Here is a 26,460-nt window from a genome sequence, read left to right as displayed (position 1 = left end):
GTCGGCTTGTCGTCAAACATTAAATACATTAGACCCACTCTATGTACCTATTACTAAACTTTGCTACTCCCGCATGATGCACACTGTCGTGGATTTTGAGTAACTCGGTCTTTGTGGATGACGACGACCTCGCCGTAGGTTCGCTCTTGTGCTTCCGTAGTACCTAGTCAATATTATTAGAATTAACGACACGATGTCTACCAAACTGGTTTATTTATTTTAGTTAAAAAGTATTAGTATATTAAACTATTATTTAATAAGCAATGTGTCAAAATTATTAGATTATCACTGTATGACTAGAACATAAATTTTATTATTGTCCTACTAAGCGACGAGTAACGGACAAAATTCTCGTTTCGCATTTAGTCATTTTCGTTTAGTGTTGAACAGTCACCGAACGGAGTGAGACGTACTAATGTAAGTCGTATTAAATTCCGTATATTTATTGCTAAAACTTTAATTAAATATAACATTGTTAGTTTTAAATCAAGTACAATATTCAAAGTGATAAAAATATTGTGATACATACTAGTCGTAGTAGGTATTATAAATGTTTAAAATTTTTATGTTTTGTGTTTTCAGTGTTGTTGTGAATTGTTTGTCAATTGTTTTGTAGTTATTTCGTTTAGCTGTGTTTTTGTTTATATTACAATAATGAAAAGTTAAGTTGTCGATGTAAGAAAAGTTATAATTCGTTGCCTTTCTCTCAAATTCTTTAACTCTCTTTTGTAACCTGTGTTTTAATTAAAAGCAGGCTGAGATAAATACACATTTTTTAATGTATGTACATATAAATAATCTTATTTATCAATATCTCGCGTCGCGATGTTTTTTAACTGACTTCCAAAAAAAGGATGAGGTTCTCAATCCGTCTGTATGTTTTTTAATGAATGATCTTACCTCAGAACTTTTTACTGGGTGAACCGATTTCGATGATTCTTTTTTAAATCGAAAGGTGGTGCGTGTCATGTAATCATTTTTAAATTTAAATGAGATCTAGCAAGTACTTTTCAAGTAACATCTAATAATGCATATTTACTTAACGCTTGTCTTGTAGTACCTTTTAAATTTGATCAAGATACGCGATTTCATAACGCGTATTTACTTGACTATTTTTTCGTCTCCTTACGTTGTATAACTTATTATTATTTCTTGTCGATGTAATTGAAGTCGGTTTTTTTTTCGTTGGTAAGCAAACACAATTATAACAAAATTATTTGTGTTTACAATTGCATTGGTTTAGTGGTGCATGAAAACCGACGGTTTGAGGGTTCGATTCCCGCTCTGGATGGATATTTGTATTTGTATAGATATTTCTTTCCGGTTTGGATGTCTGTACTTGTGGGTCTCCCCACCTTGCCTCGGAGAGCACGTTAAGCTGTTAGTCCCGGTCGTTATTATAAGTATCTGATAGCGATCGTTACACATAGAACAGAATATTTATTTCGAACAAGTATTAATTTAATTGAAACTTTTTAGTGATGTATCAGTGACACATATTTTTCATATACTACTTATATTAAAGGTTCCCTGGAAGAGATCGTTATAAGCGATAAGGCCGCCTTTGCATACATTACTTGTTTTTGTATCTAATCGTTCTAAAATGTATCTTCTTTTTTGTGTGTGCAATAAAATTTAATAAATGATAATAATAAAAAACATCATCGGAATATCATCATACATGAATGATTAGAGTCATCCATCTAAAGGTTAGCTCATAAACTTCTGGGTACGATTTTAAAAATTCTTGTTAGAATGTAATATAATATGTAAAAGAATGCTATTATTATCACTGAGTGACGTGGGCTATATATAAAGGGGACAAACCAGAAAAACTAAAATCGTGTAATCCACGCTATGAAGTTAGGTAAAAAGTAGTAATAGTTAAAAGGCCTTAAAGATAAGGGTAATGAATGATACGTAATCCCTATAAAACTTATCAATTACGATATTAACAAAAAGTGTTTGTGTTATGATAGAGTTATTGCATTCAATCTATATAAATAAGAATCTATAATTATATGTATTAATACGTGAAGCAAAAATTTTGCACCTATTTTTACGAAAATTGCGCGGACGGAGGAGTATGAAATTTCGCACACACATAGTTTATATAGAGAAGAAGTAGAGAATGCTAATTGTTTTTTATATAATACATAAAATATACATTAAATTAATATAAAAAACCATTACACACACTACCATTTTCATGTATTTGTTTATTGTTAGAGTCTAACGTCAAAATAAGAATAGATCATAGATTAATATTGTTTGTCTGTACTGAATGTCAAAAATAACTATAATAAATTCATTAAAACCTTAATAATGATCAAATTTTTAATTTAAATAATTATGTCCGAATTTCGACCACTATGCGACCACTAGTAAGAATCAATCTGATTATGTTACGAGTACTAAGCGCGAATCTCGGCAACGGCTTTTTCAAATGAGTTTTTTTAACCGGCTTCAAAAAGAAACGGCCCATTTAAATTTAATTGAGATCTAACAAGTACTTTTCGAGTTATATCTAATAATGCGTATCAACTTTAACTATTTTTTCGCCTTCTTACGTTGTAGTACCTCATGACTTTTTACTGGGTATACTGATTTTGATGGTTCTTGTTTAATCGAAAGCTGATGCTTGTCTTGCAATGCCGTTTAAATTTGATCGAGATATGTTTTCTACTTTTTGAGTAACCTTTGATAACGCGTATTCACTTGACTATTTTTTCGTCTGCTTACGTTGTTATATGTCGATGTAATTGAAGTCGGTTTTTTTTTTCGTTTGCCAGCAAATACAATTATTACATTTTCTAATACTTTGTAGAAGGCTCTTTAATTCAGCCCTAAACATCCTACTTCTGAAGATAGGACTCTTTTTAACCGACTTCAAAAAAGGAGAAGGTTACTCAATTTGACCATATATATATATTATGTATGTTCGGGGATAACTTTGTCGTTTATGAACCGATTTTAATAATTCTTTTTTTTTTGGAAAGGATATATTTCTGGTGTAGTACCATGATAAGGAAACCAGGATCTGATGATGGTATCCCAGAGAAATTGAGGGAAACTCAAAAATCCGCATAACTTTTACTGGGGGTAACGATTTTGATCATTTAAATTTCATCGAGATCTGATTACAATTTTTGGAGTAATCTTGGATAACTCGTATTTACTTGACTATTTTTTCATCTACCTACGTTGTATTACTTGTCGATATAATTGAAGTCGGTTTTTTTCGTTTGCGAGCAAACATGTATGAGAAGAATAGAGCTCTGGCCTAAATCCTAAAATATGGAGGAAGAAGTTTTCCCCAAAAATACATAAATAAATAACAGTGCAAAAAGCTGAGTTACTGCAAACCATGCCAACGGTCAATGATATACATTTATACTGATAAATGTCAAAGCATGTAAAACCATTGCTTACGTCTAGTATCGTAATTATATATGAATAATACGCTAAGGTTTAAGATGTTTGCCTTCCTCTTAAAATAAAAATAGGTAAAAAAACTTTTTAAGTTAAACGGTTTTATGTTAAACATACATTGCAATGTTTAAGATAAATGTACTAAAAACCAAAAAATAATAAAATAGATACAGTCGTGGGAATTATAAACATATGCATAGACTAGACTAAAATAAAACCGTGGGGCACGTCAATTGTCTACAATCGTTGATTAAAATGTTTGTTTTGTAATGTTACACTATAATTAGGCAGTTGTTCAACCGACAACGATGGACGTGTGATAAGTAGGGCTATAATGTGGAAACAAGCTAGCAAGCTCGATTATAAGCGAGTTTTAGGGTTTCATAGTGGTGAGTGAGTAGTACTTTTATCATATGTTTTGTCGATTAAAGACAAACTACGAGCAGTGAAACGATTCCTCGCCAGCCACCAGTGTGAATGTCCAACGATAAACTAGTTGAAACATCTGTTTTATTTACATGGAGTGTATAACTATTGGAATTTCCATGAGCAAGAAAATAGTAAGTAATTTCCTCACCGTCTGCGGGCCAACTGCCTATTTTAACGACGAATTAAACGATTCTTCTATCGCACATTAAGTCGATAATTTGTAGACAATTGACGTGCCCCACGGTTTTATTTTAGTCTAGTCTATGCATATGTTTATAATTCCCACGACTGTATCTATTTTATTATTTTTTGGTTTTTAGTACATTTATCTTAAACATTGCAATGTATGTTTAACATAAAACCGTTTAACTTAAAAACCGTTTAACTTAAAAAGTTTTTTTACCTATTTTTATTTTCTATTTTTTAGTTTTTATTTCGAATTCTGTTTAATTCATTTAGTGCTTCATTATTGCAAGGCCCATCTTAAATATTGAGGTTGTATAGTGCACTGTATTCTTCTTGTCAAGCCCTTTTATTTGATACCCATATTGGTGGGATTGATAAAAAATTGTTATCAGACATTTGGTAGCGGCGGCCAGCTTAGATTTCAATTTTGCATAGTAAATTGTATTCTACTTGTTGAGACCTTTCATTTGATACCCATGTTGATTGGGATTGATAAAACCTAAGTTATCCGCCATTTTGTAGAGGCCGCCATCTTGGATTTTAATTTTATATAGTACATTGATTATACTGGTTGAACACTTTCATTTGATACCCATATTGATGGGATCGATAAAACCTACGTTATCCGCCATTTTGTAGCGGCCGCCATCTTGTATTTCAATTTTTTATAGTATATTGTATTCTGCTTGTTGAGCCCTTTCATTTGATACCCATATTGATGGGATTGATAAAACCTACGTTATCCGCCATTTTGTAGCGGCCGCCATCTTGGATTTCAATTTTTTATGGTATATTGTATTCTGCTTGTTGAGCCCTTTCATTTGATACCTATATTGATGGGATTAATAAAACATAAATTATCCGCCATTTTGTAGCGGCGGCCATCTTGAATTTATAATGATAATGAATAGACATAATTGTATTGTCACCAAAATCCAAAGTGTATACAAAATTTCAGATTAATCGGTTGACAGGAAGAGGGTGAAATTTGAATTACTAAATTTGACCCAAGAATAAATAATAAATAAAAAAATAGGTAAAAAAACTTTTTAAGTTAAACGGTTTTATGTTAAACATACATTGCAATGTTTAAGATAAATGTACTAAAAACCAAAAAATAATAAAATAGATACAGTCGTGGGAATTATAAACATATGCATAGACTAGACTAAAATAAAACCGCGGGGCACGTCAATTGTCTACAATCGTTGATTAAAATGTTTGTTTTGTAATGTTACACTATAATTAGGCAGTTGTTCAACCGACAAAGATGGACGTGTGATAAGTAGGGCTAGAATGTGGAAACAAGCTAGCAAGCTCGATTATAAGCGAGTTTTAGGGTTTCATAGTGGTGAGCGAGTAGTACTTTTATCATATGTTTTGTCGATTAAAGACAAACTACGAGCAGTGAAACGATTCCTCGCCAGCCAGCAGTGTGAATGTCCAACGATAAACTAGTTGAAACATCTCTTTTATTTACATGGAGTGTATAACTATTGGAATTTCCATGAGCAAGAAAATAGTAAGTAATTTCCTCACCGTCTGCGGGCCAACTGCCTATTTTAACGACGAATTAAACGATTCTTCTATCGCACATTAAGTCGATAATTTGTAGACAATTGACGTGCCCCACGGTTTTATTTTAGTCTAGTCTATGCATATGTTTATAATTCCCACGACTGTATCTATTTTATTATTTTTTGGTTTTTAGTACATTTATCTTAAACATTGCAATGTATGTTTAACATAAAACCGTTTAACTTAAAAAGTTTTTTTACCTATTTTTATTTTCTAGTTTTTAGTTTTTATTTCGCATTCTGTTTAATTCATTTAGTGCTTCATTATTGCAAGGCCCATCTTAAATATTGAGGTTGTATAGTGCACTGTATTCTTCTTGTCAAGCCCTTTTATTTAATACCCATATTGGTGGGATTGATAAAAAATTGTTATCAGACATTTGGTAGCGGCGGCCAGTTTAGATTTCAATTTTGCATAGTAAATTGTATTCTACTTGTTGAGACCTTTCATTTGATACCCATGTTGATGGGATTGATAAAACCTAAGTTATCCGCCATTTTGTAGAGGCCGCCATCTTGGATTTTAATTTTATATAGTACATTGATTATACTGGTTGAGCACTTTCATTTGATACCCATATTGATGGGATCGATAAAACCTACGTTATCCGCCATTTTGTAGCGGCCGCCATCTTGTATTTCAATTTTTTATAGTATATTGTATTCTGCTTGTTGAGCCCTTTCATTTGATACCCATATTGATGGGATTGATAAAACCTACGTTATCCGCCATTTTGTAGCGGCCGCCATCTTGGATTTCAATTTTTTATAGTATATTGTATTCTGCTTGTTGAGCCCTTTCATTTGATACCCATATTGATGGGATCGATAAAACCTACGTTATCCGCCATTTTGTAGCGGCGGCCATCTTGAATTTATAATGATAATGAATAAACATAATTGTATTGTCACCAAAATCCAAAGTGTATACAAAATTTCAGATTAATCGGTTGACAGGAAGAGGGTGAAATTTGAATTACTAAATTTGACCCAAGAATAAATAATAAATAAAAAATAAAACAAACGGGGTGAGCTAAATAAAACCGTTTAAAAAATAAAACAAACGGGGTGAGCTAAATAAAACCGTTTAAAAAAAACCTCACAATTAACATAAATTTTACATATCATTTTACAGATAATTGTTCTACCGGCATCAACAAAAAAATATATATATATATTTTTGCTTTCGTTTTTGTAAATTAATTAATTATAAAAATTGTATATGTGACTTTAGTTAGTTGCTTCAAAAGTATTTTTTTTTTTCAATTTCAAATCAACTCGCGTATAAATACTTTTTTGTAATTTTGATAAGTTATAATTATTATAATTATTTAGTTCGAATTATTCGCACGGGCATAGCTAGTAATATAAAACAAACTTGTCTGTCGCCATTATTCGATCAATAAACTACGAGTATGTCTCTAGATACCATTCTTTATGGCTTAGGGTGGTTATAGGGTTGACAATGCGCCAAGTAATTAGAAATTAATTTTGAGGTGGATTCTTTGTACGACGTATACAATACCGTTTGTGAGTGCATTCTAGTCGCTTTCTCAGCGCTCTTCTCCGAAAACGGTTAATTGTACAGAAAAATGCAAGAAGCATTTTTTGTAGATAATTTCAAGAAAAACAAATTTTTATAATGATGATTTTATAATGACTTCCTCGCAGTAGGTCGCGAGATATTTGCAATAAACCCATTTTCGTGACCTTTTGACCTTTATAACGTATTTAGCCGGCACGATATCAATGTCGATAATTCACATCTTTATTACGATGCTGTAATGAAGGCGTATTCAAAAATTCAGCTCATTAGGATTTTTCTGCAGATAAAACCCAAAAGGACAAAGAAAAGGAAGGATATGTACTTATAATAAAAAGGCTTCACGGTTCCGCTTGACTTATTTCCGATCCCGTAGGATAAAATGTACCCTATGTGGTAGTTTGAATCTCTAGGTGGTTTTTGCGCCTAAGTAACAAACATTCATCCTAACAAATTTTCACAATTATAAATAATAGTAGGATTAGTCATACCTGTCTTACATTATATATTTATAGTTTCCGCCAATCCGCAGTGGATCAGTAAGGTGGATTAAGCTCCAATTCTTCTCTACATGGAGAACGAGGTCTATGCCCAGCAGTGGGATGTTACAGGCTGACGTGGTTTAGGTATACTATAAATTGTGTCGATATTAATTATTATATAATTATTCTAACTCGCCCAAGTCCAATACCAGCCATTTGAAGATAATTAAAAATAATTATTATTTTTAATTAACTTTGTTAATTCTGTGCTTCTCAATTTGACTGTATTTTTTATGTTTGTTTGATTGTAATTTTTTATAGGATGTATCGATTTTGATGATATTTTTTAAAATCAAAAACTGGTACTTTTCAATGTCAGTTTTTTTTTTCATTTACGAACATACATAATATCCATTTAATTATTATAGGTATTGTTATATGATTAAGGGCAAAAATACTCATTATAACAGAATACCCATTGCCGACGTAGTCGTCAGCCCTAACCTAATCGATATTAACACAACGATGTTATGGGGCCGTCCTGTCTGACCTTGGATCACGTTTTGCTTTATGAGCAAATGGCCTTGATGTCAGTGATGGAATGAGCATTTATTTTGGGACTCCATTAGACAAAATTAAAATGTTAAATCTAGTCAATGTGACATAAAAAAGGAGTGTACTGTAAATTATTGTTAGTTTCGTTTTATTAGTTATATTTTAATGTAATTAATTAAAATACTACAAAAACATAAAAAATAAGTGGTAGTCAATTATCGAACTGAATCAATACAAATAAAAATCCATCGCCAAACAGTTTTTACGTGCACAATTTCTGAAGAACGAAATTTGATAACCTTTTTTTTGTGTTCATTTTTTTAGATATTGACAGGATTACTTAATTCTTTTTATATTGTATTAAAAAAAAATAAAAATATATATTCACTACAGCAAAATATATTAGTGCAAAATTCGCCAGGTTGGCTAATTTATAATAAGTTGAATATGGTTTTGTACGCCTATAAACTGATTATATGTCCTGAAATACAGTACCGAATTAAAAATAGCACTTTAATGTCGGACCTTTTTATACCACACGTGGTTCGACTGATATTTTAATTTTAAAAGGACGTCATTACAAAATGTCATTTGTCCCCTTTTAGGGCTGAAATTTCCAGAAATGCTGAAATATGTATTTATGTATTTATAATCAAAACCCTATGGGAAAAGTTTTATGCTTCTAACGTCAAAAATTAATTTAGTATGAGTTACTTTCCACGGCTGGTGGATCGGGGCGAGGTGGCGAATGCTAGCGAGACCCCATCTCGCCCCACCTAGGCGGATGACTGTTCACACGTGATGGTTTTTGGTTAGTAAGAGTCTGACATATGTAACCTCTCCGGTGCCTCCGTGCCGGAGGGCTATCCATCCATGAGGATTTTCCCCACGTAAAGAAAAAAGGGGTTGATTGTAAAGTTGGTTTACGGCGTGACAGCTTCATAACAAAACATTTCCTCGGACGCACAGGCCAATCGAGTGGAAGAGAGACAGATGCGGCGCAAGCGTACAATGAGCGCAACAGGACAATTAGTGTAACGCTATAATGAGTCGTCCTTTTAATGCATGCCGCCGGTGTTCATTAATTTATTAGACGTTGTCACGTCAAAAGGTTTTAAGCGAGATTTGCCTAGCTGTGCTCTTCCTCGATGTTTGTGTAACCATACTTTTTTTTACTGACTACAAACTCGAATTCAATATTCATAGTTAAGACTGGACATGGTCTGTCGGGTCAGCTAGTTATTAATAAAAATCTAAAACATATAGAACCTTACCACTAATCAAAATTCAAGATCAAAAATAACTTTATTCAAAACACTTTCCAATTATTTTACAAATTAAAATTTTAAAAGTGAAGCTACCATCGATTCGGAATGTAACAGTCGCCAAGAAACTCCACAACTTGCGTGAAATCCTGCAAATATTATTTTGATGAATATTTATTACTGTTTCGTGCAAAAACTATTGAATTGATTGTAATATAATTATTTGCTCGCAAACGTAAAAAACCGACTTCAATTACGCCAACTAGTACTCGTAATATAGCGTAAGTAGACGAAAACATAGTCAAGTAAATACGCGTTATTTGAGGTAAATTAAAAAGCACTTGTCAGATCTCAATTAAATTTACACGAGGCTACATGACAATCACCATCTTTCCATTAAAAAGTGTGTGTGTGTGTGTGTGTACTTATGTACGCACGTAAGAAGTAATACTTGATTGGCTAGCTAACTTTACGTAGCTAACTTCTTCTTTGACTAGCTAACTTCAGGGTGACGGTGTGCGCACGCCTCGTAAAAATTTACTCTCATAATTTTTCCCTAACGCACCAAAAAAAGTATAATAAGAATCATCGAAATCGGTTCACCCAGTAAAAAGTTATGCCGTATAATACAACGTAGGTCGACAAAAAAATAGTCAAGCAAAGACGCATTACGTATAGATATAACTCGAAAAGTGGTTGTTAGATCTCAAATAAATTTAAATGGGACCAAGTGACACACACAACCCTTCGATTAATTTTTTTTTGTTGAAATCGGTCCACCCAGTCAAAAGTTCTAAAGTAACATAAAATAACACATTAAAAAAAATACAGTCGAATTGAGAACCTCCTACTTTTTTGGAAGTCGGTTAAAAATTGGTTGTCTGTAAAGTTGGTTTACGGACGATAGTTTGACGTGACAACATAACAAAACGTCTCCTCGGACGCATACGCCAATCGAGTGATAGTATATGGAATACAAATCACTGAGCGTAACATGACAATAAGCGTAACGAAATGAGTCATCCTTTTCCGTGTATGCCGCCGGCGTTCATCGATTTATTTGACGTTGTCACGTCACGCGGTTTCGTGAGAATATTGTCGTCTCAGTAGTCAGTCAGTCAGTTTCAGTAGACTTTCGCATTTATAATATTAGTAGCATTACTCAAAAAAAAAAACCATTAAATTTTACTCAAAGTTAAATGGAACCGCACTACAAGCAACAGCTTCAATAACAAAAAAAGAATCATCAATATCTGTACATCCAATAAAAAGTTATGAGTTAACATATATACAATTTAAAATCGAATTGAAAACCTCATTTTTTCGAAGTCGGTTAAGAAGCAAGAAAAACCGCGCGAATCTTCTAATGTTTAAAGAATGAACTAATTAGATTTTTCCGTCTATAAGTACGTAGGCATGTTGTGATTAGGCCTTGAATAGTTAACGTACCTACCTTATGTTGTATGTCAAAACACTCATCTCTTAACAATGTGTAGTTCCTAGCGTACATAGAAATATTATTATGCGTTTTTATGACCATAAATAAATTTCGATTCAGTCAGTAACATCTCCCTGCTGGGCACAGTCTTCCTCCGTGTAGGAGAAACGTCGAAGCCTAATCCACCACGCTGTTGATATACTCCCCACAATCGCTGTCAGGTGTATATGATAGCAACCGGGATTGACATCTTAACGTTCACCATATATAAATTATATAATATATATGTTAATGTTAAATTGTCATATCTGTTGCTCGCAAACAAAACACATAATTATAACAAGGAAAACATTTGGTATTTTGTTACAATGGTTGAATATTTTTATCCTACTTCGATAAGTGTGAACCTGCCTTCAAACTATTACGTCATTCTATCTCTAGATCGTTATCAGAACTACAAACAATGTTCCAGTTTACTCTTGAAGTAGTGAAGTGGGTGTGTGTGTGTCGGTGGGAAATTCTTATGAAAGAAAATTGTATATTAATAAATTAAATAATAATGAGTGATGAGGTGAAATGTATTTGTTTAATTATTGTTTACTTTTTGAAATCCTTGCGTTTACCTATAATTGTGTTTGTTCGCAAACATTTCTTCAATTATATCGACAAGTAGACGAAAAATAGTCAAGTAAATACGTGTTATCAAATATTACTCAAAAAGTAGCTACCATATCTCGATCAAGTTTATTTTAAAGAGACCACAAAACAAGCTTCAACTTTCGATTAAAAAGGATCATCAAAATCATTGAAAAGTTATGCGATTTAATACAACGTAGGCCAATAAAAAAGTAGTCAAGCAAACACGCATTATGAAAAGTAATTGTTTGATTTCAATTTGTAATTTAAACTTTCCAGGGGTATTTATTGGTTTAATATGTAAATAAGTTTTTTGTTCGCTTTTGTCGTCTTATTTGTTTGCGTCTGTAGGCTACGGTAATCGCGTACCATCAAGTGAGCCGTACACTTGTTTGACCGACCTAGTTGTATAAAAAAGATCCAACAGTATTAAATTATAATATTGTGTATGTAATAGTATCTGACGAAATAGTCAAATTGTGTAGTCCACGCGGTCAAGCTGCGGAGAAAAACCAATACATAGTAAACTTATTAGGAAATTAATGTTCATATATATTGTTTTAATTTATTATTCAGAAAACCAACAGCTTTACAAATTATATACCTTATAGCTATGTATATGTAATGTAGTATTGCCAATAATAGGTTTCCCTTAAATTAACAAATAACATTGTAACAATCAAACTGCAATGCTAAAGTGAAATCTATTTACAGATAATAAAATGGTAGGAAAGTCAAAACTGTATATTGAATATTTTTTTTGAAGAATACTTGCGGTGTGATCTACAATCGATACCGAAGCCAAAAATACAGTTTTTATAATTTTTGTCTGTTTGTCTGTTTGTTTGTATGTATGTCCGGAAAAACTACCGCAGGGTTTTACTTCAAATTTGGCAGGAATATTATTAAGAAGTCGGGTCAACATATAGGCTACGTATTATCATGCTATCACCTACCGGGAACGAGCAGTGAACCTTTATTTCCTCAACGCATTCTGTAACAACGTGTAATCTAACGACGCATATTTTAAATGTTGTTGTTATTATGTTAATAACCATGCTATATAAGCTAGCTTCACACTATAAAAATCACGCAATATAAGTAACTAAGCCGATAAACATATTTAAATGAATATAAGTAGAGAAGACAATTTTAAAGCAGCGCCATCTATGAGATTTTTCTGTAGACATGAAATGTAAAGAAGAAACGGGTAAATGAATGTTATTTTAAAAGGTGTAATCGTAGGTATTTTTGGTGCTGTACAGCGTTCACGCAGACGACGTCGCGGGCAGCAGCTAGTAAAAAATAATAAACTAAGAAACTCCTTCACAGATAATGCCTGGAGTGCACGCCGCTTTTGCCAACGCTGGGCAGAAGGCTGGGTTAGAAATATGGAGGGTTGAGGTATGAATAGTTATAATAACTTGTTTTTGCTAGTTAGACCGATTTTAATAATTCTTTTGTTATTCAAAACGCACGTAATACAATAAAGCGTATTTAATTAAACTAATAGTCGCCCAGTCCTCGAAAATTTGACCATAATTAAATTAAATTATAAGTTTGACTTTGACTAAGGCTCTGTTTTGAAAGATACTTTTATAATAATAAACAAAAGAGTATGTATGCGTGTGTCAAATACATGGTAATGTAAATACACAAAGGTAATGTTTTTTTTTTTTTTTTTAATTGATTTAATGTATTTTTTATACATAATTAAAAAAATATATAATCATTTTGCACTCCTTCTTTAAATAAACTATAAGTGTTCGAAATTTCATACTTCTCCGTCCGCGCAATTTTCGTAAAAAAATGGGTACAAAAATATAGAAGATAGTAGTAACCTAATTTTTTCGTTTAGTTAATAATTTATTTCCTTTTTACTTCTTGTCGATGTTAATTGAAGTCCATTTTATTTTTATATCACAACAAACAATTATCACAAGAGGATAGCTTACGCCGTGCTCCACTCATCCTCTTGAGACGTCAATATAAATTCAATACGATTATTCTAGATAAGATTATTACATTACTAGTTCAATTGGTAATGGCATTACATCACGTTATAATGATTTTTCTGTTGTAATAAAGCAAAAAATAAAATAGCAGCTTATTTCATCAAGTGGTTCTCGCGTTATTTGCTATCATCCGTACATCTAAAAAGTTGTCGTCTAACTTATGTTAAACGTAAAATTTTTGGATGTATTTATTTAAGCGATTCTCGTTACTATAACAGTTTTTAAATAATTGTGTTTGCTCGCAAACGAAAAAGACCGACTTCAATTAAGTACATCGATAAGTATTTTTTTTTTTATATTAGATTCACAAATTGAATGATACAATATAGAAAAGTTTATGCGTGTAACAATTTGGAGGCGTATAATTTTCATTCTTATTACAGTGAACACAGCATGCAATGTAATATAACGTAAGTAGACGAAAAATTTGTAAAGTAAATAACTTGTGATCAAAAATTACTCAAAAAGTAGTCATCATATCTCGATGAAATTTAAATGGGAGTAAAAACTCGTCTACCTAAGTTGTATTTACTAATTGTCGATCTAATTGAAGTCGATTTTTTTTTCGAGCGCCATCTGTATCTTAGGGCGGCTTGCAGCGTGTGTTAAATTTAGATTTAAAACTCGATTTTGCCTTAAATCAGATTGAATGTCTTGCACGTCATCGATTTAGCTTAAATCTCGATTCAAATAAACGTCAAAGTTAAATCGGCACCGGTTTAGCGTAATTAAATCTCGATTTTGTTAATATTTCTATGACAGGATATTTTTCAACAAGTATCAAAAGATGCATTATTTCATCATTAGTAAAATTAGGCGCCCTGGATTTTTTCATTCTAATGTTGCAAACGGAAAATCAGAAAACTCGAAAAACATAAAATCAACTATAACAAAAACACAACACGAAACAAAACTGCTTGACTTAAAATATGCGCGGAAACATAACCTATGAATATAACAAATTAACAAATTGTTCAGTTCACTTCTTTGCTTAAATGGCTTTTAGTTGTATTATAACAAATTGTTATAAAAATTATATTATAACAAATTGACACCTACTATTACAATGTACTCTGTGATTGACACTGATAAATATACGTTTCTGTGTACGCGATATTGCTTTGGTGTACATTATTGTATCTAAAACGGAACGTAAAGAACGAACGGCGACTGAAAGATACGCAAAATCTCGATTTAGTTAAACTGGACATCATTTTATTATGAGCAACGCAACTTCGATGAGACTTAAGTTAAATCGAGTTTAGGGTAAAATCTAGTTTTAATAAAATCGAGATTTTTGTAATTTTGCTGCAAGTGGCCCTTAAACGTATATAGCATTGATCTCAATGAAAATTACCCCTAAGGTCAACTTGACCTTAGCCCAGTGTTTCCCAAACATTGTTCTGCCACTGCACAGTAATTTTCACGCTACCCCTTCGTGACTGACCTAACACTTTTAAACCCAAGCTGGTTCCATTAGGTAAAATAATACACATTTATTAATAGTAAAAATTGGTAGCAGGCATTAATTTTTAAACTAGGCGGGAATGTTGCGACCCCCTATTTTATTTTAAAGGCCCGGTACCGGGTCGCGACCCGACGAATGAGAAACGCTGACCCGGGAGACTTTGACCTGGTGAGAAAAGATCGGGTAGAGAGTCAAACCAAAACTAATAGGCAGAACCGTAAAAAAATCATATACTGACTATCCTTGGTCCATCTTTATTTTTCGATTTCTGATAACCTTAAACACGAAAGGAACATAACACGAACATACTGCTCTCAAAACTGTAATTTAGTTCTTCTGTAGGGTTGAGGTACTTCCGCAGATGGTCTGCTACTAAATTTAGTAAGATATTTACTGCTATACCTCGGTTACTTTCTCTGTCTTCTTTTCTATTAAAATGTATCTGAATAAGTCGCGCATAAACGCCGGTCACACGCTGGAAAGGTTGTGGAAAAATTCTAACCTGATGGTAGACTTATATTTTACTACACACAAAATCGTTATCAACTTTCATAATATAACACCTTTTTATGGTATTTATTTATGATAACATTATTTCGCCAAGGTTAAAAATATTTAATAATAATGACCGATTAGTTTAGTGACTAATGTTAGGAAAAACGCTTTAGTATAAAAACCATTGTCCTCATTTCTGAGAACAAATGCGGATAAGAAAATTTGTCTATGACTCGTCCACTGATCAGTTGAATATAAGATTGAGGGCTAATTTCCGTCTATATTAAGAAACTACAACATTTAGATTCACAATTGCAAATAAAAATATCCCGTAAATAAAGTCGAATTCGATGAAAACAAAGTATGTGTGTCAGCTCCGGACATGACTGGAGTTTACTCCTTCAGATCGACTGTAAATAGGCACAAAAAGGCTTACTAGTCTAAGAAAATTACTAATACCATATCAAATTATAAATAAACGAATCAAATAACGCCATCTATCGGAACCCAATAAGGTTAGATGGATTATTAGTTAATATTTTAATAATTAAGAAACAAAAAAATTAATTAAAAAGTAGTAGGTATTAAAACATTAAATGGAAAAAATGGTCTAAATAGCCTAAAGTCACTGCGTACTGGCTGAAAAAGAATGTATAAAAATGTGTATAGCGTTACACAATGACAGCTGCTAAGATTAGGTTCCAGAATTTATTTCTAGATTACGTTCAATGACGCACCGCTTGATGTTCGGATTATTCTGTCTCAGACTAAAGACCTATCTTTACAATTCTAAAAATAGTTAATGTCAAAAGTAATTTATACTCTTAAATATATGTATGCTCTGGTGAAATAATGCGTATAAGCGCCTAAAACACAAACTGTCTGCGGCTAATCGCAGAAAATACTGATTCGAAATTTAAAAAAAAAAGCTCAAATTATGCGTGTGTGCCGCGGGGCGAGACTAGTTTATTTATAAATGTGTTATTCTAATCTATTGTTTTTATTTTGGGGCCAAATTTTTAAAATAATCTTTTTGAAGTCATATTTCTTTGGGCGCGTTAGAGAAAATTATGAGAGTAAATTTTTACTATGCGTGTCCGTCGTCACGAAAAAAAACCGACACCCTGAAGTTAGCAGTCAACGAAGAAGTTAGCAACGTGAAGTTAGCTAGCCAATGAAGTATAAATTCTTACGTGCGTATAGAAGTACACAGACCCTTTTTTATACGATGAAAAGTTAATTTGCTTAAAGGTATATTTAGTTAATTTAAAGATTGCTTTAGAAATCAATAATGGAAGAGCACACTGGTTCATTGTGGCACAGGCCTTGCCTATCACAAGAACCAGGGAACTCATTATTTTATATGTAAATATTTTTATGAATAAAGCATTATTATTATTATTATTATTATTATTATTATTATTATTATTATTATTATTATTATTATTATTATTATTATTATTATTATTATTATTATTATTATTATTATTATTATTATTATTATTATTATTATTATTAATTATATAGACTTTTATAAATATACACACTTTTTTTTGTCACGAAATTCATTGTCTAAGGGTCTGAAATAGGGATTAAAAGTGTCAATGAAGTTTTGTCATTGTTCGTTTTAAATATACATAGGAAATGTTAAATTTTCTGTATGATGGCTAAACTTTAAATATACTGGACCAATTTTAAAAATTATTTTACCAGGAAAATGTTATCACTGAGTGACATGGGATTTCGGGTGTTAGTGCTATCAGCCTGTAACATCTTACTGCTGGGCATAGGCCTCTTACCTCATGTAGGAGAAGGATCAGAGCTTAATCTACCACGCTGTTCCAATGGGGGTTGGCGGATATGTTTCTTACTATGAGTTACGATTGCTATCAGGTGTATGTGATAACAACCGGGACCGACGGCTTTAACGTGCTCTCCGAGGCACGGTGGGGAGACCCACAAGGACTGTACAAACACAGCCAATACATAATTGTTTGCTCGCAAACGAAAAAAAAAACCGACTTCAATTACATCGACAAGTAATACAACGTAGATCGACGAAAAAATAGTCAAGCAACTACGCGTTATCAAAGATTACTCAAAAAGTATTTATCAGATCTCGATAAAATTTATACGTAACCACATAATAAACATCAGCTTTCGATTAAATTAAAAATTATCAATATCGGTACACCCAGTAAAAAGTTATTACGGTTTTTCGAGAGTTTCCCTCGATTTCTCTAGGATCCCATCATCCGATCCTGGTTTCCTTATCACGGTACCAAACTAGGGATATCCCCTTTCTAACAAAAAAAGAATTATCAAAATCGGTATATCCAGTAGAAGGTTATGCGGTATAATACAATGTAGGTCGACGAAAAAAGCGTCAAGTAAAAACGCATTATTAGATATAACTCGAAAAGTAGTTGTTAGATCTCAAATAAATTTAAATGGGACCAATTGGCACACACCACCTTTCGATTAAAACAAAATTTGTCGAAATCGGTCTACCCGGTCAAAAGTTCTGATGTAACATACATAAAATAATTGTGTTTGCTCGCAAACGAAAAAAAAACCGACTTCAATTACATCGACAAGTAATACAACGTAGATCGACGAAAAAATAGTCAAGCAACTACGCGTTATCAAAGATTACTCAAAAAGGAGTTATCAGATCTCGATAAAATTTATATGTGACCACATGATAAACATCCGCTTTCGATAAAATTAAAAATTATCAAAATCGGTATACCCAGTAAAAAGTTATTACGGATTTTCGAGTTTCCCTCGATTCCTCTAAGATCCCATCATCAGATCCTGGTTTCCTTATCACGGTACCAAACTAGGGATATCCCCTTTGCAACAAAAAATTGTGTTTGCTCGCAAACGAAAAAAAAAACCGACTTCAATTACATCGAAGAGTAATACAACGTAGATCGACGAAAAAATAGTAATACTTTGTTCGTATTCCATATAACGCGACATTATAAAATTGTAGAATTATAGAATGTTCTACTGTTATTTCTAACATTTTGTTAGCGATTGTAGGCAGAAATTTCATAAAAGGCCCGTCGTCGATTCGCGCGAAGCGCTGACATCGCTTATTACGGCGGGTTTTTTAGTTGAAGCGGATTTATATTGAATTACGGTTTATGTCTTTTTTATTAAAAATACGTAATGTTCATGTTTTCACACAGCTCCGATGCACGACTGGAGTTTACCCCTTCAGATCAACTGTCTAAATAGGCACAAAAAGGCTCACTAGTCTAAGAAATATATTATTACTATATCAAATTGTAAATAAATGAATGCAATAACGCCATCTATCGGAACCTAATTGCGTTATTAGAAAACGTCTGAACGCCATCTCTAACAAGGTCATTCGTTCAGTAGATTTTACTGTTCAATTTTTTCATTCCGGAGCCTTAAATGAAAATCGATTCTTAAGGAGAAAACTCCAAAAATAGTCAAGTAAATACGTCATATCAGATATAGCTCAAAAAGTTCGAGTCAAATCTCAATTATATTTAAATGGGACCACATGACAAGCACCACCTATCGATTAAAAAAAGAATCATCGATATCGGTCCACCCAGTAAAATAGTAATGAGGTTAATATAACGTTGGTCGACGTAAAATAGCCAAGTAAATACCCAGTATTAGCGATAACTCAAAAATTAAAAGCTCAAATATATTTATAACGAATAAACTGCTAGTCTCTACTCTAGTGGAATATTGTAATTTGATCGATAGTGAACGAAGTAATTTCATAACATTTTGATAGATGGCGTTGTGGCAAAGTATTGAACATGACCACAGTCGTCTTAACATCGTCATGTAAATACGTGTCATCAAAGATTACTCAAAAATTGCTCATTATATCTCAATCATATTTAAAACGGACGACATGACAAGTATTAGCTTTTGATTTATACAAAAAAGATCAAAATCAGTGCACCCAGTAAAAAGATATAACGTATAATACAACGTAGGGTGACGAAAAAACCGTCAAGTAAATACGCAATATTAGATATAACTCACAAATTACGAATCAAATCTCAATTAAATTTGAATGGGACCACGTGACGAATAGTAGCTTTTAATTTATATAAGAAACGTCAAAATCGGTGCACCCAGTAAAAAGTTATGAGGTATAATACAACGTAAGGTGACGAAAATAATGTCAAGTAAATACGCGTTATCAAAGATTAATCAAAAAGTAGTTATCAGATCTCGATAAAATTTATATGTGACCACATGATAAACATCAGCTTTCGATTAAAGTAAAAATTATCAAAATCGATACACCCAGTAAAAAGTTATTGCGGATTTTCAAGAGTTTCTCTCGATTTCTCTGGGATCCCATCATCAGATCCTGGTTTCCTTATCATGGTACCAAACTAGGGATATTCCCTTTCCAACAAAAAAAGAATTATCAAAATCGGTACACCCAGTAGAAAGTTATGTGGTATAATACAACGTAGGTCGACGAAAAAAGCGTCAAGTAAAAACGCATTATTAGATATAATTCGAAAAGTAGTTATTAGATCTCAAATAAATTTAAATGGGACCAATCGGCACACACCACCTTTCGATTAAAACAAAATTTGTCGAAATCGGTCTACCTGGTCAAAAGTTCTGATGTAACATACATAAAAAAAAAAAAAAAAAAAAAAAAAAAAAAAAAAAGAAAAAAAAAAAAAATACAGTCGAATTGAGAACCTCCTCCTTTTTTGGAAGTCGGTTAAAAAAAGAATTATCAAAATCGGTACACCCAGTAAAAAGTTATGCGGTATAATACAACGTAGGTCGACGAAAAAAGCGTCGAGTAAAAACGCATTATTAGATATAACTCGAAAAGTAGTTTTTAGATCTCAAATAAATTTAAATGGGACCAATTGGCACACACCACCTTTCGATTAAAATAAAATTTGTCGAAATCGGTCTACCCGGTCAAAAGTTCTGATGTAACATACATAAAAAAAAAATAAAAAAAAATACAGTCGAATTGAGAACCTCCTCCTTTTTTGGAAGTCGGTTAAAAAAAATACAGTCGAATTGAGAACCTCCTCCTTTTTTGGAAGTCGGTTAAAAAGTTTGTCGTGTGCGGGGATCGAACCTGCAACCGTCAGCGCAACAGTCACAAACCAGTGCTGTGACCATTGCGCCAACACGGTATCTTAAATATATACTTAATAATAGATAATTCATTTAACTTATTTGTAGTTGGTTAAATAACAGTAATCCCAGGTGGCTTAAAAACTCAACGCCTGCCAGATGTCCGCCAGTCAATAAAGCTGTCAATGAAAACGAATTAAATATGTTTACAAGAGAATCGAAATTACGGCAAGCTTGTGTATTTTTTATTTAGTTCAAATGTTTATAAATATCTGTGGCTATTAAAGAAAATAGGGATGTCGTTCGGATTTCATACAAATTAATATCTATACTAATATTATAAAACTAAAAAGTTTGTTTGTTGATTGGTAGTTTAAACGTGCTAATTTCAGGATCCAACCGGTTCATATTGATAATTTTTTTTTGTGCTGGATAGGATTTACCGCGAAAGGTTATAGGCAATTTTTTTCACTAAAGTTACGCGCGTGAAACCGCGGGCTACAACTAGTAACGTAAACATTAATTATTTTCTGTATTATAGTTTACTTCTTATCACGTTGAACGCCATTGAGGCGACACCAGTTGGGCCTCACTTGTTTAGTCCATTGGGCCAGCACAAAAGTCCTTATTTACAAAATGTTTATTATAAGTTTGTATTACACTATCATAACCATCCTTTAAACTTGAACAGCGATGTTGTTGAGTAACGCCTACCTTGAAATAAAAAAAAAATAAAAATAAAAATTGCATGTTTTTGGAATAAAAAAGGACATGGGTTCATAAGCCCGAGGATGTATATCACTTGTAAAAAAAAAAACCATTCTATAAGATCTTACTTATTTTTCTGTATACTAACTGACATATTTTTCTAAGTTATGTTTTTTAAGTTGACGCTGGCTCGCGGTCATGTATAGCGTCAATGCGGCGTTTAATGTATTAAGAAATATAAAGTAATATAATTGTGTTTGCTGGTAAAAGAAAAGAAACCGTTCACCTTCATTGGTAATCGCGATTTAGTAATAACGCTATAATTCCCGAGTTCGCCCGATTGAGCCTTTCGCCGTTCAGCAGCGAAGAGCAGCTGTCTGCATCTTTCTCGCTCGGGTACGCTCGGTGGTCCCGAGTTCACCCGATCGAGCCTTTCACCTCATAGCGTGACGGATCAACAACTTACTACCTACGAAAAAATATGTGGTCACTGCGCCAAAAGAAGTTTTCATTTTATAATTGTGTTTGCTCTGCACGCAAACGAAAAAAATCTACTTCAATTACATCGACAAGTATTACACCTTTCCAACAAAAAATAATTATTAAAATCAGTTCATAAACGACGAAGTTATCCCCGAACATACATTATATACACGGTCGAATTGAGAACCTCCTCCTTTTAGAACACCACTATTGCTATTAACAAACAGGTGAAATTACCGTCATCTATAAAATAAAACTGTGTCAGATGTGGTCAAAAAGATAAATTATACGTTTAAAATTGTACCCAGCCCTCACCGCATACATTTCATCCGTAACTTCGTAGGCGTGCTTTGATGTCGGAAAACATAAATTTAAACAGAAAATAAATTTAGATTTATGGAGTACTAAGCTGTTATTTTAAAAATATATCAAAATATACTTATGTTACTAAAACGAAATGAATTTATGTAAATCTTTTTATATAAGATTTTTTATTTAAATTGTTGGCTGTGAGCCGCTACGTTTAAAACTTTAAAATATGGCGTTTGGTCGATGATTGAAATGATAAAGACGCGTGCATCGTTTTAGTTTAAAAGCACGTTTCATCCATAATTAAGTATCGAATTTTTATTATTAAGTAATGTATTGACAAACTTTTAAATCTTGATATTTTTTAAGAGGGCTGTGGATTTTTAACCGACTTCCAAAAAAGGAGGAGGTTCTCAATTCGACTGTATTTTTTTTTTTTTTTTTTTTATGTATGTTACATCAGAACTTCTGACCGGGTAGACCGATTTCGACAAATTTTGTTTTAATCGAAAGGTGGTGTGTGCCAATTATTTATTTTATTTATTTTGTTTTATTAGGCAATCCAACAGCGTTATAATACAATAGTATGTTACAATATAATGCATAAAAATGGCCAAAATAGGATCACACTGATATGAAAGAAAATTAATCATTATAAAATGCATAACTAGACACTATATTTAAAAAATATAATAATAAGAAGTAAAAAAAGTAAACGGCTATATTCCGTCTTATCCACTGCAGTTAGAGGTGAGTGCATGACATGAAGATGTGAATGTGTGTTCGTGTAGGTGTGTGCATGTAAGATGGAGGTGTATTAGTGTAGGTGTGTGTATGTAAGATGAAGGTGTATTTGTGTGGGTTTGTGCATAAATCTGTAGGTGCTGGTTTAGAATATTATTGATGATACTACGAAAAATGCATCTTTTTGATTTCTTTTTTAAGTGCCGTCTTTGTTCTTGGGCAAAAAAGGTCTAATTTTGGATACTGCGTATTGTACGTATTGACAATACGGCAGATGACCGAGTTACGTGCGTAATTAGTTCTTACTTGAGGTGTATGGAACAATGGTTTAATATGTCTAGACCGTCTTGATGGAATTCGGAATTCAATCTGGGATAAAAGCTCGCTGCAATCTATTTTCCCACTTACAATATCATGTAATAAGACAATATCGTACTGCTTACGACGTTGGCATAGGGATTCAATTTGGTAGTGTTTACATGAATCAACATAGGTGGGAGAGGTTCTGTAAGTTTTGAAATTCAAAAGTTTTATAAATTTTTTCTGGAGCGATTCAATTCTGTCGATATGTACATTGTATACAGGGGCCCATATACTACAAGCGTATTCCAGTATAGTTCGAACGAAGCAGAAATATAAAGTTTTGATACAACCTATATTTTTGAAGGTATTGCTAACTCGTGATATGAAACCTAGTTGACTATATGCTTTAGAAATTATTGTATCGATATGATTTATAAAAGTCATTTTGGAATCTAGTATCACCCCTAGGTCTCGAACAGAATCGACTCTTATGATGGGGACATTGTTTATAGCATAAGTATATAATATAGGATTCTTTTTACGAGTGAAAGTAATTTGATGACATTTAGCTGCGTTTACAGTGATACGATTAGTTAAGTAATATATGTATAGATCATTTAGGTCACATTGTATTTTGTGGCAATCAGTGATGTTATTGATTTTTAAATAAATCTTCTTGTCGTCAGCAAACATTATAAATTTAGAGTAAGTTAAACATGAACCAATATCGTAGAGATACGCATTGTAGAGTAATGGGCCCAGTATAGACCCCTGCGGAACTCCAGAAATAACTGTAACGTAAGAACTTTGCACTCTTCCCAAAGTGACAGCTTGACTCCTATTTGTTATGTACGAGCTTATCCATCTAAAAAGGTCACCTCTTATACCCAGGGCATGCAACTTGTGCAACAGAATTATGTGATCAACCCTGTCGAACGCCTTTTCAAAATCTGTGTAAATAGCGTCAACTTGAACACCACCATCCATAGAGCGAAAGATGTAATCTGTAAATACCATTAAGTTGCTTACAGTGGAACGCCTCTTCATAAATCCATGTTGCTCATCCGGGATCGAAGAGAGAATTAACGGACTTATAGATTGGTATACTAATTTTTCGAATATTTTACAAAATAAGTTTAATTTTGAGATAGGCCGATAATTCTCGATCCGACCACGGGAACCACTTTTATGAATGGGTATAACTAACGCTTCTTTCCAGATACTAGGAAAAGTACTAAAAACGTTTATAGAGAGATTAAAAATTATGGTCAACGGTTTAGCTAGGCAAGAAGCACAGTTTTTTATAAACGTTGGGGGGATTTTATCACTACCTGGGCCCTTGTTAAGATCAATATTTTTTAGTAATTTTAAAACCACGTCCTCAGAGAAACTTAGCCTATAAATTGTGTCAGTTGATTCTGCTAGTAGTGGGAGATTATATTGAGTAGCTGGTTTTTGAAATACACTCTCGAAAAAATGGCTGAAACCTTCGCAGGCGTCAGCTTCACAGCGGTAAGAATTGTCACCTAAAGTGAGTACGTTGGGGTATCCTGTGTTGCCGCTACGCAATGTTTTCAAGTATGACCACAGGTATTTAGGGTTCTTCTTAAGATTTGTTTGTATATATTCTTGATACGAATCGTAACATTTTATTTGGATTTTCTTTTGTCGCCTTCGTAGAATAGAAAACTCATCGTAGTCTCTGGGATTACCGTGCCGAATCCACCGCCTATGCGCTCGGAGTTTGTCATTTATTACGCGTATTAAGGGTCTTGAATACCAAACGGGAAATTTATCTCTCCGGTGGAATATTTTTTTTGGTACAAAATCATGTATGACTTTATTAATAATAAGGTAAAATTTTTGTGTTATTTCGTCTATGTTATTTCCCTGAAGTACTGTGTGCCAGTCAACGTTGCGAAGAAAGTTATTGATTTCATAGTAGTCGGCTTTAAAGAAGCAATACTTTATAAAAGATTCGCGTCTAATGCAAGGCAACATAAGATCCGGTGCATTTAAATCCAAACATGGGTGATAGCCATCCTCCGAAACTAACGCAGTAGTAGATCGAGAAACATCAATGTGGGTATCACTAAATATTAAATCCAAAATATTATTACATTTATTAATACATAAATTATATTGACGAAATCCAGATAGGTTACATGAGTCGATTAAATAATCAGTCGCTAATTGTAAATCCGTAGAAACGCTTCTTTGGGTCGTGTGGCCCGATGGTGACCACGTAATATGCGAGATATTGAAATCTCCCCCTATGATAAAATGATCGTTAGGATGTAAAGATACGATTTTAGTTAGCTGACACGTAAAATTGTTAAGACGCTGGACGTGATTGTCATCAGGTGGAATATACACTACACATATATGTAGGTTGCGCTTATCGCGAGCGTCCAGTGCGGTCGCTGCGACAGTCGTCCAAAGGCACTCGACGCCTGCGCATGCCCAGTCAGGACGCTCGCGCGCGTGCAATTTCTGCTTTATACACAGCATGACACCGCCACCGTGCTTTTTGGAAGAAGTAGTTTCGCTTCGATCGCATCGAAACAGGTCGTAGCGGTCATCACACAGTTCACCCTTATAGAAACCCTCTTTAAGCCATGTTTCAGTGATAATGACAACGTCGTGATCACATGTTAATAGATGATTTCTGAATTGCACAGTTTTTGTACGTAAGCCCCGTACGTTTTGATAGAATAAGCTTAACTGAGGCATTGGGGTATTTTTATTATGTAATAAAATATAATTTGTTTAACTTTAATCGCATTCGGGTTAAGATATATATTAAGATTAAATAAGTGCAGTTTACTTACATACATTGAGATAAACACGGGAGCTGGAATATTACATTTTAAGTATAGATATTTGTTCCCTTTTAGTGCGTTTAGTAAATTACTACAGAGTAGTATCTCGAATCGCTGATAACAATAGATGCAATTTTTATTTATACGATAAGCACGAATCATGGTATTTGTATAGATGCAGTGTAAATGAGAATCAATGCGTTGTGTGATGTACAAAAGTAGTGTATGCGTATGTGTTTTATAAGGTGTTGTGTTTTGTAATTTTGTGGTATGTGCCGTGGTGTAAGGTGTTTGCCAACAATGAAGGGATAAGACTAAACAGCAATAAATAATACGTAGTAAGTACGACTTCATTTTACATAGAAAGACAACGGGGACTGGAATTAGCATCAAAGTTATGTTATTTTCTGCAAATCCTTTTCTGTAGCTATAGTTATGACAGGAGATTCCTC

At 33.1% G+C, this 26,460-nt stretch overlaps 1 protein-coding gene across 1 annotated transcript in view; it reads left to right on the top strand.

Annotated features, from left to right (window-relative positions):
* The first annotated feature begins 374 nt into the window (after positions 1 to 374).
* LOC123665969 (gelsolin-like) overlaps positions 375 to 26,460 on the top strand; it is a 38,519-nt gene continuing 12,433 nt past the window's right edge. The window contains exons 1-2 of the mRNA XM_045600189.1: positions 375 to 417; positions 12,876 to 12,947. Coding sequence (XP_045456145.1) covers positions 12,879 to 12,947 — 69 coding nt within the window. The 5' untranslated portion in view covers positions 375 to 417; positions 12,876 to 12,878. The remainder of the gene's footprint in view (positions 418 to 12,875; positions 12,948 to 26,460) is intronic.

The sequence above is a fragment of the Melitaea cinxia genome, chromosome 25 (assembly GCF_905220565.1).
Source record: "Melitaea cinxia chromosome 25, ilMelCinx1.1, whole genome shotgun sequence".
In the NCBI taxonomy this organism is placed as follows: domain Eukaryota; kingdom Metazoa; phylum Arthropoda; class Insecta; order Lepidoptera; family Nymphalidae; genus Melitaea; species Melitaea cinxia.
This window is presented reverse-complemented; position numbering and strand designations above follow the sequence as displayed.